Raw genomic sequence first — 13,942 nt, 5'->3', positions numbered from 1 at the left:
CAGAGAGCATTGTTGCCAGACAGAAAATAACAACTCAACTTCAGCAGCTGATAATTATTGGAAGGATTAAGATTTTTTAATAGAAGTAATTTACAAATTATATATGTATATATATATATAGATTAGTTAGGAGTAGCCGTATTAGTCCAGTGATGCAAAAAGCGAAATCATGGGTAGTTGCAGTATCTTGTAATCACCTTTTTTATTGGACTAACAAGATTTTGTAGAGACAAGCTTTCGGGATTCCTCCCTTTATCAAGTCATAAGCATTTCTGAGCTCACAAGAAGAAAACACACGTTCTATCTCACAAAATATGCAGGGGTTAAAACAACATATGTGGAGAATGGACATTAAGTTGGGCCATAAATTGTATAGCAATAGGACGATAGATACAGATAAGGATGAGGGGGGGGGGGCTGGAGAGCAGAGGTGAGAATAGTGGTTACGCTGGACGGACAATTTTACTATAGAGCCATAGACTGAAGATAAGACTAGACAGGGGAGGGGGAGCAGGGGTGTGATGGTGTTAGAGCAGGGAGAGGGGAGAGAGTTTAGCAAAGGTTATAGGAAATTTTGATAATGGGATAAGAAGCTTAAATCCACATTAAGTCCTCTGATATTGGAGATTCTCCACATATGTTGTTTTAACCCCTGCATATTTTGTGAGATAGAACCTGTGTTTTCTCCTTGTGAGCTCAGAAATGCTTATAACTTGATAAAGGGAGGAATCCCGAAAGCTTCTCTACATAATCTTGTTAGTCCAATAAAAAAGGTGATTACAAGATACTGCAACTACCGATGATTTTGCTTTTTATATATATAAGTTTATTTCCTGGAATACCCCTTTAATGTATATAGTATCTTTTGATAGGAACTGCTATAGGATTCTGACCTCTTGGACCCCCATGTTGTCTGCACTTCATAACGTGTGGAGACCGTATGAGCTGCTGATATAAAAAGTCAGGGGTCCCAGTGAAGCCCTATGTCCTCTCTAAAGAATAACTGGTAGAATCATATGTCAATAGTGACATCTAGTGGACAAATTTCACAACTACAACAACATAACTGAAGCTGCCGGTAAAGGTTCCCTAACCAGGGTGCCTCCAGCTGTTGCAAACGTACAACTCCCAATGTGCCCGGACAGCCTTAGGCTGTCCTGGCACACTGCTGGGAGTTGTACGTTTGCAACAGCTGGAGGCACCCTGGTTGGGAAACATTGTATTACAGCGTTGCTAGGCTCATTTGCTGTTCAGGGGTCTTGGAAAGCATGGTGGCCGTGTTGGTTGTCACTGAAGATAATAAGGTGGATGGCAAAGTAGGACCAAGGTGCATTATCATTTGAAAGAACTTTTGACATGTCCTAGGGATTGACTTGCAATATGAGTCTGTCCGGTCATGTGACACAGACCAGGGAGACAATGCTCTAAGCCACTGTTTTCTAAACGGTGTGTCTCCAGCTGTTGCAAAACTACAACTCCCGGCATGCCCTGACAGCCTTCAGCTGTCTGGGCATGCTGGAAGTTGTAGTTTTGCAACAGCTGGAGACACACTGTTTGGAAAACACTGCACTAAGCGCACTCTACTGATCAGTAGGGGATTTATCATCTGGATTATTTGTCAAAAAGGCACAATTCTGTTTTTTTAGTTTTTAATGTAATTTTTTTATTTGCACAAACACCTGCTTTATGCAAAAAATCAAAGGCTGTTCAGGCATGCTGGGGGTTGTAGTTTTACAACAGCTGGAGGTCGTCATGTGAGCGCTGCGCCGACTGAGTGATCACGTGACCCGCGGTAATGAATATTCAAATTGAGCCGACAGGCCGCCTCCAGCGTGCAATTTACTGAAGATAGGACAGATCTCCAGAGTGCAGGTACGAATATAACCCATTAACCCCTCATCGGTCTCCTGTTCTCCCATACTATTACCCAGTGTATTGGCGAACAGTGGGTGAACAGTTTTCCTTGATATCACAAGTAGTTGCGAAAGCAGAATAATGTCATATAAACCGCCATCTATAAATAACATCTATGTATCTCGTATATACAGGTTGATGTCTTGATTTATGAGCACCTTCCAGCTTTTACTAAATAAAATTACAGCTGCGCTCTGATAGGTTGCTACGGGCAACAGAGACCATCTTTCGTTTTAGGGTTTGTTCACACTGATGAATTGAGGATAAATTTACTTGTGTAATTCCATGTCAGTATTCAGATCCAATTCTGCCCTAAATGGAAGTGTTGAAGGGGCACTCCACTGGCCCAGCATCCGGAACATTTTGTTCCAAACGTTGGGTGGGGGCTGGGGGGTCGTGACGTCATGGCCATACCCCTTGTCATGTCACACCCTCAATGCAAGTCTATGGGAGCCACGCCCCCTCCCATAGACTTGCATTGAGGGGGTGTGACCGTGACGTCACGACCCCTGCAGCGTTTGGAACAAAATGTTCCGGCTGCTGGGCCAGTGGAGTACCCCTTTAATGAATTAAATGGTCTTTTTTCACCACTTTCATAATTTACAAATCTGTTCAACTTTCTGGCACCAGTTCATTTAAAAAAAAAAAAAAAAGTTTTCCACCGGAGTGCCCCTTTAAAGGACATCTATAGTGCAAAATAACGGGATAAGTTATAGATCTTCGGTACGGGGTCGCGGCAATATACAGGAAAGGGGGCATTCCATCCCCGCATGATGCGGCGGCCGACACGCCCCCTCCATGAATCCCATAGAGATACATGAAGGGGGGAGTGTCTGCCGCGGCTTTCTGCTGGGGTCGAAACTTCACTTCCGGCAGACTGCGGCAGCCCCGTCCAGGAGATCCGCCCCAGCACTCGGACCCCCCGCGATCTGTAACTTATCCCCTATCCTTTGGATAGGGGATAAGTTATTTTGTGCTGGAGTACTCCTTTAAGACCCATTAAAGGCTGCATTTACACGACAGAAAATCTGCATGTCAGCAAGAATTCGCATTTTCTGCTGAATTCCGCAGTTTTTTTTTTTTTTTACATTTGCGGAATTCATGCGGAAATGTATGCAGACATTCCCGCATGATTCCACAGCTCACTAAGAAGAAGAAGAGGAGAATTATGAAAAATTATGAGTTAAAAGGGTACTCCGGTCCTTACACATCTTTTCCCCTATCCAGAGGATAGGGAATAAGATGCCTGAAAGCGGGAGTCCCGCCGCTGGGGACCCCTGGAATCATGTACGCGGCACCCCGTTTGTAATCAGTCCCCGGAGCGTGTTCGCCGGCCGGCGGCGTGTGACGTCACGATCCGCCCCTCAATGCAAGCCTACGGGAGGGCCTTGTGGTCGTCGGTAATCAGACCCGGAGCAAACACGCTCTGGGGACGTATTACAAACGGGGTGCCGCGTGGATGATCCCGGGGGTCAGGCATCTTATCCACTGGATAGGGGATAAGATGTGTAAGCACCGGAGAACCCCTTTAACCAGTTGCCCATAGCGACCAATCAGATCGCTTCTTTCATTTTGCAGAGGCCTTTTCAAAAAAGAAAGTGATCTGATTGGTTGCTATGGGCAACAGCAGAAAATTCATGCAGAATTCCGAGCTGATTTTCCATCGTGGTCCATGGGTAGCAAGAAAATCTGGTGTATTTTCCACTGCAGAAAATCCGCAGCAGATTACCTATGTGTGATCATCTTGGTTCGGTTGCTCTTGGCAACCACACAGCTTCAAGCTTCACCGATCACGTGACTTATTTCATCTTCCAATCGCATGCCGAGGCCTGTCACGTGATTGCTTCCCGCGGGGGAAAACTGAACGCGCTGGAATCGTCATCTCTGAATAACCAGTGCGGCTGCGAAGGAGTTAACGGGTGAAGCCGCGCCGCGTTGCATGGCGGGTAATGTAGTGCGCTCGCGCTCCTCCTCCCGCCCCGCGCCTGGTACTCGGGTGACGTCCAACAAACTACGTTTCCCAGAATGCAGAGCGGCGAGGGACGTGTGGTTGTCAGTGAATGGCCGGGCAGGTCGTCGGCTTTTCCTGCAGAGATTTATCCGTCATTCTCCGTCCACATCATCAGATCCCCGGGATCCTCACTGTCAGGTACGGTATATACCTCTGTATACTGCTGCTGTGCCAGCAGGGAGCGCTGTATTATCTACATCAGTATCTGGTGCAGCACACAGTGCCAGCTGTTAGACTACAACTCCCAGCATGCTCTGATAACCTTTAGAAGCGTTTTCTGTAAATTTGCAAATAAAGTTTGTTGAAAGGGCAACGTGTTCATAGAGCCACCAATCGTATCACTGCTTTCATTTTCTAACCAGCAATAGAAAATGAAAGCTGGAATCCGATTGGTCCATATTCTGTATCCCAGGTTCTTGTTGTCGGTAGCAACTAATCAGATTACAGTTTGCATTTCCCAGTGCATATTCGAAAATGAAAGAAGAGTTTTGATTGGCTGGCAGCAGTATGTGGCATTACCATGCCTGAGCATGTCATATGCTGTTTTTGAATAAACTTTATTTAAACTGTCCCCCGACAGTATAAATCAGTGGTCTCCAAATGGTGGGCCTACAGCTGTTGCAAAATTACAACTCCCAGCATGCCCGGACAGCCGTAGGCTGTCCGGGCATGCTGGGAGTTGTAGTTTTGCAACAGCTGCAGGTTCGCCATTTGGAGACCCCTGCTTTATTGTCACAATGCCGGGGGTTGAATTGCGAAAGCAGAAAGTTATTGTTAAAGGGGTACTCCAGTGGAAAACTTTATTTATTTTTATTTTTTTTAATCAACTGGTGCCAGAAAGTTAAACAAATTAGTAAATGACTACTGGAAAAAAAAAATCTTAATCCTTCCAGTACTTATTAGTTGCTGAATACTACAGAGGAAATTCTTTTCTTTTTGGAGCACAGAGCTCTCTGCTGACATCATGACCACAGTGCTCTCTGCTGACATCTCTGTCCATTTTAGGAACTGTCCAGAGCAGCATATGTTTTCTATGGGGGATTTTCTCCTACTCTGGACAGTTCCCAAAATGGACAGAGATGTCAGCAGAGAGCATAGTGGTCGTGATGTCAGCAGAGAGCTCTGTGTTCCTAAAAGAAAAGAATTTCCTCTGTAGTATTCGGCAGCTAATAAGTACTGGGAGGATTAAGATTTTTTTAATAGAAGTAATTTACAAATCTGTTTAACTTTCTGGCACCAGTCGATTTAAAAAAAAAAAAAAAAAAAAAAAAAAAAAACAGTTTTCCACCAGAGTACCCCTTTAAACCACCATCTATAAGGGGTTCTATGTATCTCTGATATATTCATACACACATGGTTATTCAAAAAGTGTGGTGGAGGAGTATGTCCCTTGTATCCATGATCGAGAGGACATTACACCAATTTATTACTATGAGTAGTGTTCAGAGTGATGTCCATCGGTGTCTAGGCGGTGGTCCGGTCCTGTCCACATTGTGGTCCAGCATCTCCTCGGATATGGACTCCACCAGAGACATAACCTGTAGCTTCTGGGCCTCACGATGCAAAATCTGAAACAGGGCCCCATGTGCCCATTATAATACTGTTCTCTTATGATGCTGATGTGCTATGGGGGCCCCTTAGGCACCAGGGCCCCAATGCGACTACTACCTCTGCACCCCTTATAGTTCCGCACCTGGACTCCACTGTGTCAGTGATGCATTTCTCGGGTGGGTCAAATCCCGTGGCTGGGGTGGCAGATACGCTTGAGTCCTTGATGTCCCCACTAGAGATGAGCGAACTTACAGTAAATTCGATTCGTCACGAACTTCTCGGCTCGGCAGTTGATGACTTATCCTGCGTAAATTAGTTCAGCTTTCAGGTGCTCCGGTGGGCTGGAAAAGGTGGATACAGTCCTAGGAAAGAGTCTCCAGCCACCGGAGCACCTGAAAGCTGAACTAATTTACGCAGGATAAGTCATCAACTGCCGAGCCGAGAAGTTCGTGACGAATCGAATTTACTGTAAGTTCGCTCATCTCTAGTCACCACAGAAAGAAGTCTCATAGTGTTAGATCTGGTGATCGTGGAGATCAGTGCAACATTGGGAATCGTTGTTTCCACCATGGCCGATCCAGCGTTCCGGTAGAGTTTCATTCAGGATCGGCGAACATCCATTGTAGATGTGGAGGCGACAGTTCAGCTTATAGATACGTTCATCAGATCTTCCTCTATTCCAGTAAATGTCCAGATAGGAGCGATCAGAGACTGGATCCAAAACAGAAGGGACCGTAGACTTTGTGCCTTCTCATTGCATAGAACACGATTACTTAGGGTGAGTCCCTCATGCACTTGATAAGGTCACCGGATTCTACTCAGCCCCAAATTCTAACATTATGGCGCCTGGACTTCCCACTGTGGTGAAAGGTCGCTCCATCACGAATTCATCCTCTTCTATCGTTCCTGCAAATCGATGCAGACGTCAGTGTTTTTGGTTTGTTGTCTAGTTACAGGTCCTGAAGAAGACGCGATCTGTACGGATTACAGCCCAGATGTTTTTATGAGGTCGGCCATATTGTGGTTTGTGGCGTCTGTAGGTTTATACTAGTCAGTCTGGACAACTACATAGGACCACGCTCCTACATGGCTCCAATCCTGGTCACTTTCCCCCTGACGTAAACTCCTGGTGGTTTTGAATTGTTTCACCGTTTCTATGCGGAACGCAGTTACCAAATTTACCAAATTCTGAAGTTTTGCTGTACGTTCACAACAGAGCCCGTTCTTGCAAATTCCACCATGCCAAAAGCTTTTCTATGTTTCTATGTCGCCATCTTGTCTCACATTTGGCTCTTGAAAATGAAGACTCTGACTGGTTGCTATGGGCTGCGCTGTGGTTGCTATGGGCTGCGCTGTGACTGGTTGCCGTGGGCTGCGCTGTGAGTGGTTGTCGTGGGCTGCGCTGTGACTGGTTGCCGTGGGCTGCGCTGTGACTGGTTGCCGTGGGCTGCGCTGTGACTGGTTGCCGTGGGCTGCGCTGTGACTGGTTGCCGTGGGCTGCGCTGTGACTGGTTGCCGTGGGCTGCGCTGTGACTGGTTGCCGTGGGCTGCGCTGTGACTGGTTGCCGTGGGCTGCGCTGTGACTGGTTGCCGTGGGCTGCGCTGTGACTGGTTGCCGTGGGCTGCGCTGTGACTGGTTGCCGTGGGCTGCGCTGTGACTGGTTGCCGTGGGCTGCGCTGTGACTGGTTGCCGTGGGCTGCGCTGTGACTGGTTGCCGTGGGCTGCGCTGTGACTGGTTGCCGTGGGCTGCGCTGCGACTGGTTGCCGTGGGCTGCGCTGCGACTGGTTGCCGTGGGCTGCGCTGCGACTGGTTGCCTTGGGCTGCGCTGCGACTGGTTGCCATGGGCTGCGCTGCGGCTGGTTGCCATGGGCTGCGCTGCGGCTGGTTGCCATGGGCTGCGCTGCGGCTGGTTGCCATGGGCTGCGCTGCGGCTGGTTGCCATGGGCTGCGCTGCGGCTGGTTGCCATGGGCTGCGCTGCGGCTGGTTGCCATGGGCTGCGCTGCGGCTGGTTGCTATGGGCTGCGCTGCGACTGGTTGCTATGGGCTGCGCTGCGACTGGTTGCTATGGGCTGCGCTGCGACTGGTTGCTATGGGCTGCGCTGTGACTGGTTGCTATGGGTAACTAAGCCAGTTTATCTTTGCTATTCAGTCATCAGCCATTGACTTCTGATGTTCCTGCACCTTCAGGCCTTTCTTTTTGCACCATCCCTTTTGAATCCCCCTGTGTAGGGACTTCAGGACTGTCTTTTTGTACTGATATTATGTACAGGAATTTATAACCTGTTTTATATGTTGTCCATCTTCTTTTTAGCTGTAGGTAGGGGTGCAGAGGGGGCACCGCAGGACCAAATGGGGCTTTTCATCCATCTTTACCTCCTTTTCCAATTCACGATAGCGCTGTCGCTGGACGAGCAGACGGAATACACAGAATGTCATGGCGGCTGGTAGGTCTAGTCATAACATTACGTCTAACTCCTCTGCTGTGACTGAGAGACATCCCATTCTCTGTTTATGGATTTAGGACCGTCCCATGTATACTCAGAGTTCCCCTTTTATGATTGGCTGTTTAGAATCATTTTAGAAACATGGCGTCTTTGTGGTTTGTGTCTGCAGGCAGCGGAACCATTACTGTCCGGTGCAGGAGGAGGAGAGCTGTACGGTGGAGAGGAGAGACGCCTCCATCACTTACTCAGAGTTCATCAATCAGTGAGTGACGTCAGCCTGAGTGCCCCCGCCATGTTCTCCTGTCACCCCGCAGCACGAATACTGAGCCCCCTGTCTTTCTTCATAGGTACGCCTACAAGAGGCCGGTCATCATTCAGGGAATCACTGATAATTCGGTGAGTGTCTTTCGGTTATGTCCGCTCCTTCAATGGCGGGTGTCATCCTCTTCTAACTTATGTGTCGTCTTTTATCCATCAGGCGTTCCGGTCACTGTGCAGGAAGGAGCAGCTGCTTCAGATGTACGGAGATCGCAGCGTCCGGCTGAGCACCGCAAACACCTATTCCTATGATAAAAGTGAGACGGTAGACGTGTGTCCCTGACACTGCTCATATAACTGTGTTACCTTTAGGGTCATTGAAGTCAATTGTTAGCAAAATATACAGCAGCAATATATGGTTTGTGTAACACTGCCCTTACGGGCCGAAACAGAAGGGGGCCACGGGATATAAGGAAGAAGAAGGGGGCCACGGGATATAAGGAGGAAGAAGGGGGCCACGGGATATAAGGAAGAAGGGGGCCACGGGATATAAGGAAGAAGAAGGGGGCCACGGGATATAAGGAAGAAGAAGGGGGCCACGGGATATAAGGAGGAAGAAGGGGGCCACGGGATATGAGGAGGAAGAAGGGGGCCACGGGATATAAGGAGGAAGAAGGGGGCCACGGGATATAAGGAGGAAGAAGGGGGCCACGGGATATAAGGAGGAAGAAGGGGGCCACGGGATATAAGGAGGAAGAAGGGGGCCACGGGATATAAGGAGGAAGAAGGGGGCCACGGGATATAAGGAGGAAGAAGGGGGCCACGGGATATAAGGAGGAAGAAGGGGGCCACGGGATATAAGGAGGAAGAAGGGGGCCACGGGATATAAGGAAGAAGAAGGGATCCACGGGATATAAGGAGGAAGAAGGGGGCCACGGGATATAAGGAGGAAGAAGGGGGCCACAGGATATAAGGAGGAAGAAGGGGGCCACAGGATATAAGGAGGAAGAAGGGGGCCACGGGATATAAGGAGGAAGAAGGGGGCCACGGGATATAAGGAAGAAGGGGGCCACGGGATATAAGGAAGAAGGGGGCCACGGGATATAAGGAAGAAGGGGGCCACGGGATATAAGGAGGAAGGGGGCCACGGGATATAAGGAGGAAGGGGGCCACGGGATATAAGGAGGAAGGGGGCCACGGGATATAAGGAAGAAGAAGGGGGCCACGGGATATAAGGAAGAAGAAGGGGGCCACGGGATATAAGGAGGAAGAAGGGGGCCACGGGATATAAGGAGGAAGAAGGGGGCCACGGGATATAAGGAGGAAGAAGGGGGCCACGGGATATAAGGAGGAAGAAGGGGGCCACGGGATATAAGGAGGAAGAAGGGGGCCACGGGATATAAGGAAGAAGAAGGGGGCCACGGGATATAAGGAGGAAGAAGGGGGGGCCACGGGATATAAGGAGGAAGAAGGGGGGGCCACGGGAATATAAGGAGGAAGAAGGGGGGGCCACGGGATATAAGGAGGAAGAAGGGGGCCACGGGATATAAGGAGGAAGAAGGGGGCCACGGGATATAAGGAGGAAGAACCACGGTGTACAGGACCAATGGTAAAAGGAGAAGGGGCCACAGTGTACAGGACCGAGAATATAAGGAGAAGGGGGTCACAGTGTATAAGACTAAAGATATAAGGAGGAGGTCACAGTGTACAGGAGCCAGGATATAAGGAGGAGGGGGTCACAGTGTACAGGAGCGAGGATATAAGGAGGAGGTCACAGTGTACAGGAGCGAGGATATAAGGAGGAGGTCACAGTGTACAGGAGCGAGGATATGAGGAGGAGGTCACAGTGTACAGGAGCGAGGATATAAGGAGGAGGTCACAGTGTACAGGAGCGAGGATATGAGGAGGAGGTCACAGTGTACAGAAGCGAGGATATGAGGAGGAGGTCACAGTGTACAGGAGCGAGGATATAAGGAGGAGGTCACAGTGTACAGGAGTGAGGATATAAGGAGGAGGTCACAGTGTACAGAAGCGAGGATATGAGGAGGAGGTCACAGTGTACAGAAGCGAGGATATGAGGAGGAGGTCACAGTGTACAGGAGCGAGGATATGAGGAGGAGGTCACAGTGTACAGGAGCGAGGATATGAGGAGGAGGTCACAGTGTACAGGAGCGAGGATATGAGGAGGAGGTCACAGTGTACAGGAGCGAGGATATAAGGAGGAGGGGGTCGCAGTGTACAGGAGCGAGGATATGAGGAGGAGGTCACAGTGTACAGGAGCGAGGATATAAGAGGGGGTCGCAGTGTACAGGAGCGAGGATATGAGGAGGGGTCACAGTGTACAGGAGCGAGGATATAAGGAGGAGGGGTCACAGTGTACAGGAGCGAGGATATAAGGAGGAGGGGTCACATGAGGATATAAGGAGGTCGGTCGCTGAGGGCCCACCCGATGTATAAAGCTGTTTCTTTTCTTCCCTTCTGTACAGTTGACGTCCCGTTCCAGGAATACATTGAGCACTTCCTGAGACCACAGGACCTGGACTCTCTGGGTGTGGGTGAGTTCTCCTAAAATATACTGGGACATACAGCATAGCCACAGTATAACCCGTAAGATACACAATTATAGTCACTGTGTATATAAGGGAGGGGGGCAGTGATGTCACTTCTGTAGGATATATAAGGGGGGGGCAGTGATGTCACTTCTGTAGGATATATAAGGGGGGGGCAGTGATGTCACTTCTGTAGGATATAAGGGGGGGGCAGTGATGTCACTTCTGTAGGATATAAGGGGGGGGCAGTGATGTCACTTCTGTAGGATATAAGGGGGGCAGTGATGTCACTTCTGTAGGTTATGAGGGGGGGGGGCAGTGATGTCACTTCTGTAGGATATAAGGGGGGGGCAGTGATGTCACTTCTGAAGGATATAGGGGAGAGGGCAGTGATGTCACTTCTGTAGGATATATAAGGGGGGGGCAGTGATGTCACTTCTGAAGGATATAGGGGAGAGGGCAGTGATGTCACTTCTGTAGGATATATAAGGGGGGGCAGTGATGTCACTTCTGTAGGATATAAGGGGGGGCAGTGATGTCACTTCTGTAGGATATAAGGGGGGGCAGTGATGTCACTTCTGTAGGATATAAGGAGGGGCAGTGATGTCACTTCTGTAGGTTATAGGGGAGAGGGCAGTGATGTCACTTCTTTAGGATAGAAGGGGAGGGGGCAGTGATGTCACTTCTGTAGGATATAGGGGAGAGGGCAGTGATGTCACTTCTTTAGGATAGAAGGGGAGGGGGCAGTGATGTCACTTCTGTAGGATATAGGGGAGGGGCAGTGATGTCACTTCTGTAGGATAGAAGGGGCGAGGGGGGCAGTGATGTCACTTCTGTAGGATATAGGGGAGAGGGCAGTGATGTCACTTCTTTAGGATAGAAGGGGAGGGGGCAGTGATGTCACTTCTGTAGGATATAGGGGAGAGGGCAGTGATGTCACTTCTTTAGGATAGAAGGGGAGGGGCAGTGAGTGAGTCACTTCTGTAGGATATAGGGGAGGGGCAGTGATGTCACTTCTGTAGGATAGAAGGGGAGGGGGCAGTGATGTCACTTCTGTAGGATAGAAGGGGAGGGGGCAGTGATGTCACTTCTTTAGGATATAAGGGGGGGCAGTGATGTCACTTCTGTAGGATATAGGGGAGGGGCAGTGATGTCACTTTTCTGGTATATTCCGGGGGGCAGTGATGTCACTTTTGTGGTATATTCCGGGGGGGGGCAGTGATGTCACCGGGTGTGAGCAGGATGAGCCCTACCAGATCCTGACTGTAAGTTATTTACGACGTCCTCTTTTTACCTGCAGATACTTTGTATTTCTTTGGTGATAATAACTTCACAGAATGGGGGTCTCTGTTTCAGAAATACACCCCTCCTCCGTTCCGGCTGCCTGGCACCACCGGGGCTTATAGTTTTGGCATAGCTGGTAAGTGATAAGCTTAGCTTTCATTTCCCCTACCAATCCATTTATATGAATGGTTCTCACCCGTTCCGCAGGTTCCGGTACGGGGGTCCCATTCCACTGGCACGGGCCCGGCTACTCCGAGGTGATATATGGCAGAAAGGTGAGTGAATCCTCAGGGGACTTCTATGATTTTATTCTGTTATATTTTACATCTAATTTATTCAGAACAAAATGTTTTCCTTTTAAACATCCAGCGCTGGTTTCTTTACCCGCCCGACAAGACGCCTGGGTTTAACCCTAACAGAACCACACTGTCCTGGGTGCTGGAGACCTACCCGCTGTTACCTGCAGCAGAACGGCCTGTAGAGTGCACGATCAGACCTGGGGAGGTGAGGACCAAAGGGCGTCTGGTAAATGAGTGATATAAAGTGTGGCAAGACGGGAGGACTTGGGGTGTTGCCTACACTGAGAGTGAGCGGGGTGATGGTTGTATATGGGGGGGTTGGAGAGTGAGCTGGATTTGGGGCGCATTAAAGGGGCACTCCGCTGCCCGAGCAGTTCCAAACGCTTGGAGCGGGGGTCGTGACGTCATGACCACGCCCCTCCCATAGACTTGCATTGAGGCGGTGTGGCCATGACATCACGCTGCCCGCTCCCAGTGTTCTAAACGAATGTCGGGTGCTGCACAGAGATCGGGAGGGGTCCCAGCTGCGGGATAGGGGATAAGATGTCTAGGAGTGGAGTACCCCTTTAAAGGAGAACTCCAGAATATAAAAATTGTCCCCCATACTGCCGGCAGTAACCGGCTCCGGTCTCAGCGAGTCATACTGCGCTCAGCCAATCACCGACCGCAGTGAAGTCCCGACTCGGCGGGCGATAGGCTGAGCGGCAGTGTGACTTTTTCGGCCCTGGCAGCAGGTGCCGGTGTAGTGAAGAATTTTGTGTCTTGAAGCGTTCTCACACTGCCGCTCAGCCTATGGCCGGCCGAGTTGGGACTTCACTGCGGTCAGTGATTGGCTGAGCACAGTATGACTCGCTGACCACCACCAACCAGGAAGAGGATCGCGGCGGAGACCGGAGACGGTTACCAGAGGTCCCGGGGGAAGGTATGTACATCCTTATTTTTTTTACTGCCGGCAGTATGGGGGACAATTTTTATATTCTGGAGTTCTCCTTTAAGTATGAGCAGGATGATGGCTTTATGTGGGGGTCATAGAGAGCCTGCAGATGATGGGGGGGGGGGGGTCAGGGGTCAATCCAGTGCACAGAAGTAGATTTGTGTGTAAATCCCAGAAGCAGAGTCCTGTTCTTTCCCGCAGGTACTGACTGGTGATCTCTGCTCTCGCTCCGTCCTCAGGTTCTCTACTTCCCAGACCGCTGGTGGCACGCAACACTGAACCTGGACACCAGTGTCTTCATCTCCACCTTCCTGGGGTAGAGATGCTGCTTCTTATCTTTAGAAATCAGAAAACTACTATGAGGCTTGAACCTGTGACCCGCAGCGATATCCGGCGTCTCCTCCAAAACTGACCTGACGATGGAGGACGCACTGGTGATACCAAGCTGATGGCGCTGCCCATGGACCACTGGGGGGGGGGGGGTATATTTATATTTTTCTAATGTATTTCGTTTAACTGACAAGTTCCATGTCATTTTTTGCTAATTTTATTGATTTTTTATAATCCAGATTTGCAATGGTGTTTTATGGCTGAAACCTTCTAAAATATAATGGTTCAGAACTTCATAGAATGTTGTCATTGTTTTGTCATAGAATAGATTCCACTAGGGGATAAAATTATTCAGCAGAACTATG

General features: G+C 49.5%; 1 protein-coding gene across 5 annotated transcripts; it reads left to right on the top strand.

The window, feature by feature from the left end:
• The first annotated feature begins 3,678 nt into the window (after positions 1-3,678).
• Positions 3,679-13,796, top strand: JMJD8 (jumonji domain containing 8). 5 transcript variants are annotated; one of them, XM_056533194.1, is made up of 11 exons: positions 3,927-4,063; positions 6,160-6,254; positions 7,791-7,923; positions 8,093-8,185; positions 8,271-8,319; positions 8,402-8,498; positions 10,668-10,736; positions 12,031-12,150; positions 12,222-12,289; positions 12,384-12,518; positions 13,487-13,790. In XM_056533194.1, the coding sequence occupies exons 3-11, from the start codon at positions 7,829-7,831 to the stop codon at positions 13,565-13,567; spliced, it is 807 nt and encodes a 268-aa protein (XP_056389169.1). In that variant the 5' UTR covers positions 3,927-4,063; positions 6,160-6,254; positions 7,791-7,828; the 3' UTR covers positions 13,568-13,790. The 5 variants fall into 5 exon arrangements, with proteins under 5 accessions (XP_056389171.1, XP_056389167.1, XP_056389169.1 ...); XM_056533192.1 differs by lacking the exon at positions 6,160-6,254 and having other exon boundaries at positions 3,698-4,063; positions 13,487-13,787; XM_056533193.1 differs by lacking the exons at positions 3,927-4,063; positions 6,160-6,254 and adding an exon at positions 7,578-7,597 and having other exon boundaries at positions 13,487-13,792.
• Positions 13,797-13,942: the final 146 nt, after the last annotated feature.

The sequence above is a fragment of the Hyla sarda genome, chromosome 8 (genome assembly GCF_029499605.1).
Source record: "Hyla sarda isolate aHylSar1 chromosome 8, aHylSar1.hap1, whole genome shotgun sequence".
NCBI classification, from domain to species: Eukaryota; Metazoa; Chordata; class Amphibia; order Anura; family Hylidae; genus Hyla; species Hyla sarda.
The sequence above is the reverse complement of the archived record's forward strand: the minus strand, read 5'-3'. Positions and strand labels throughout refer to the sequence as shown.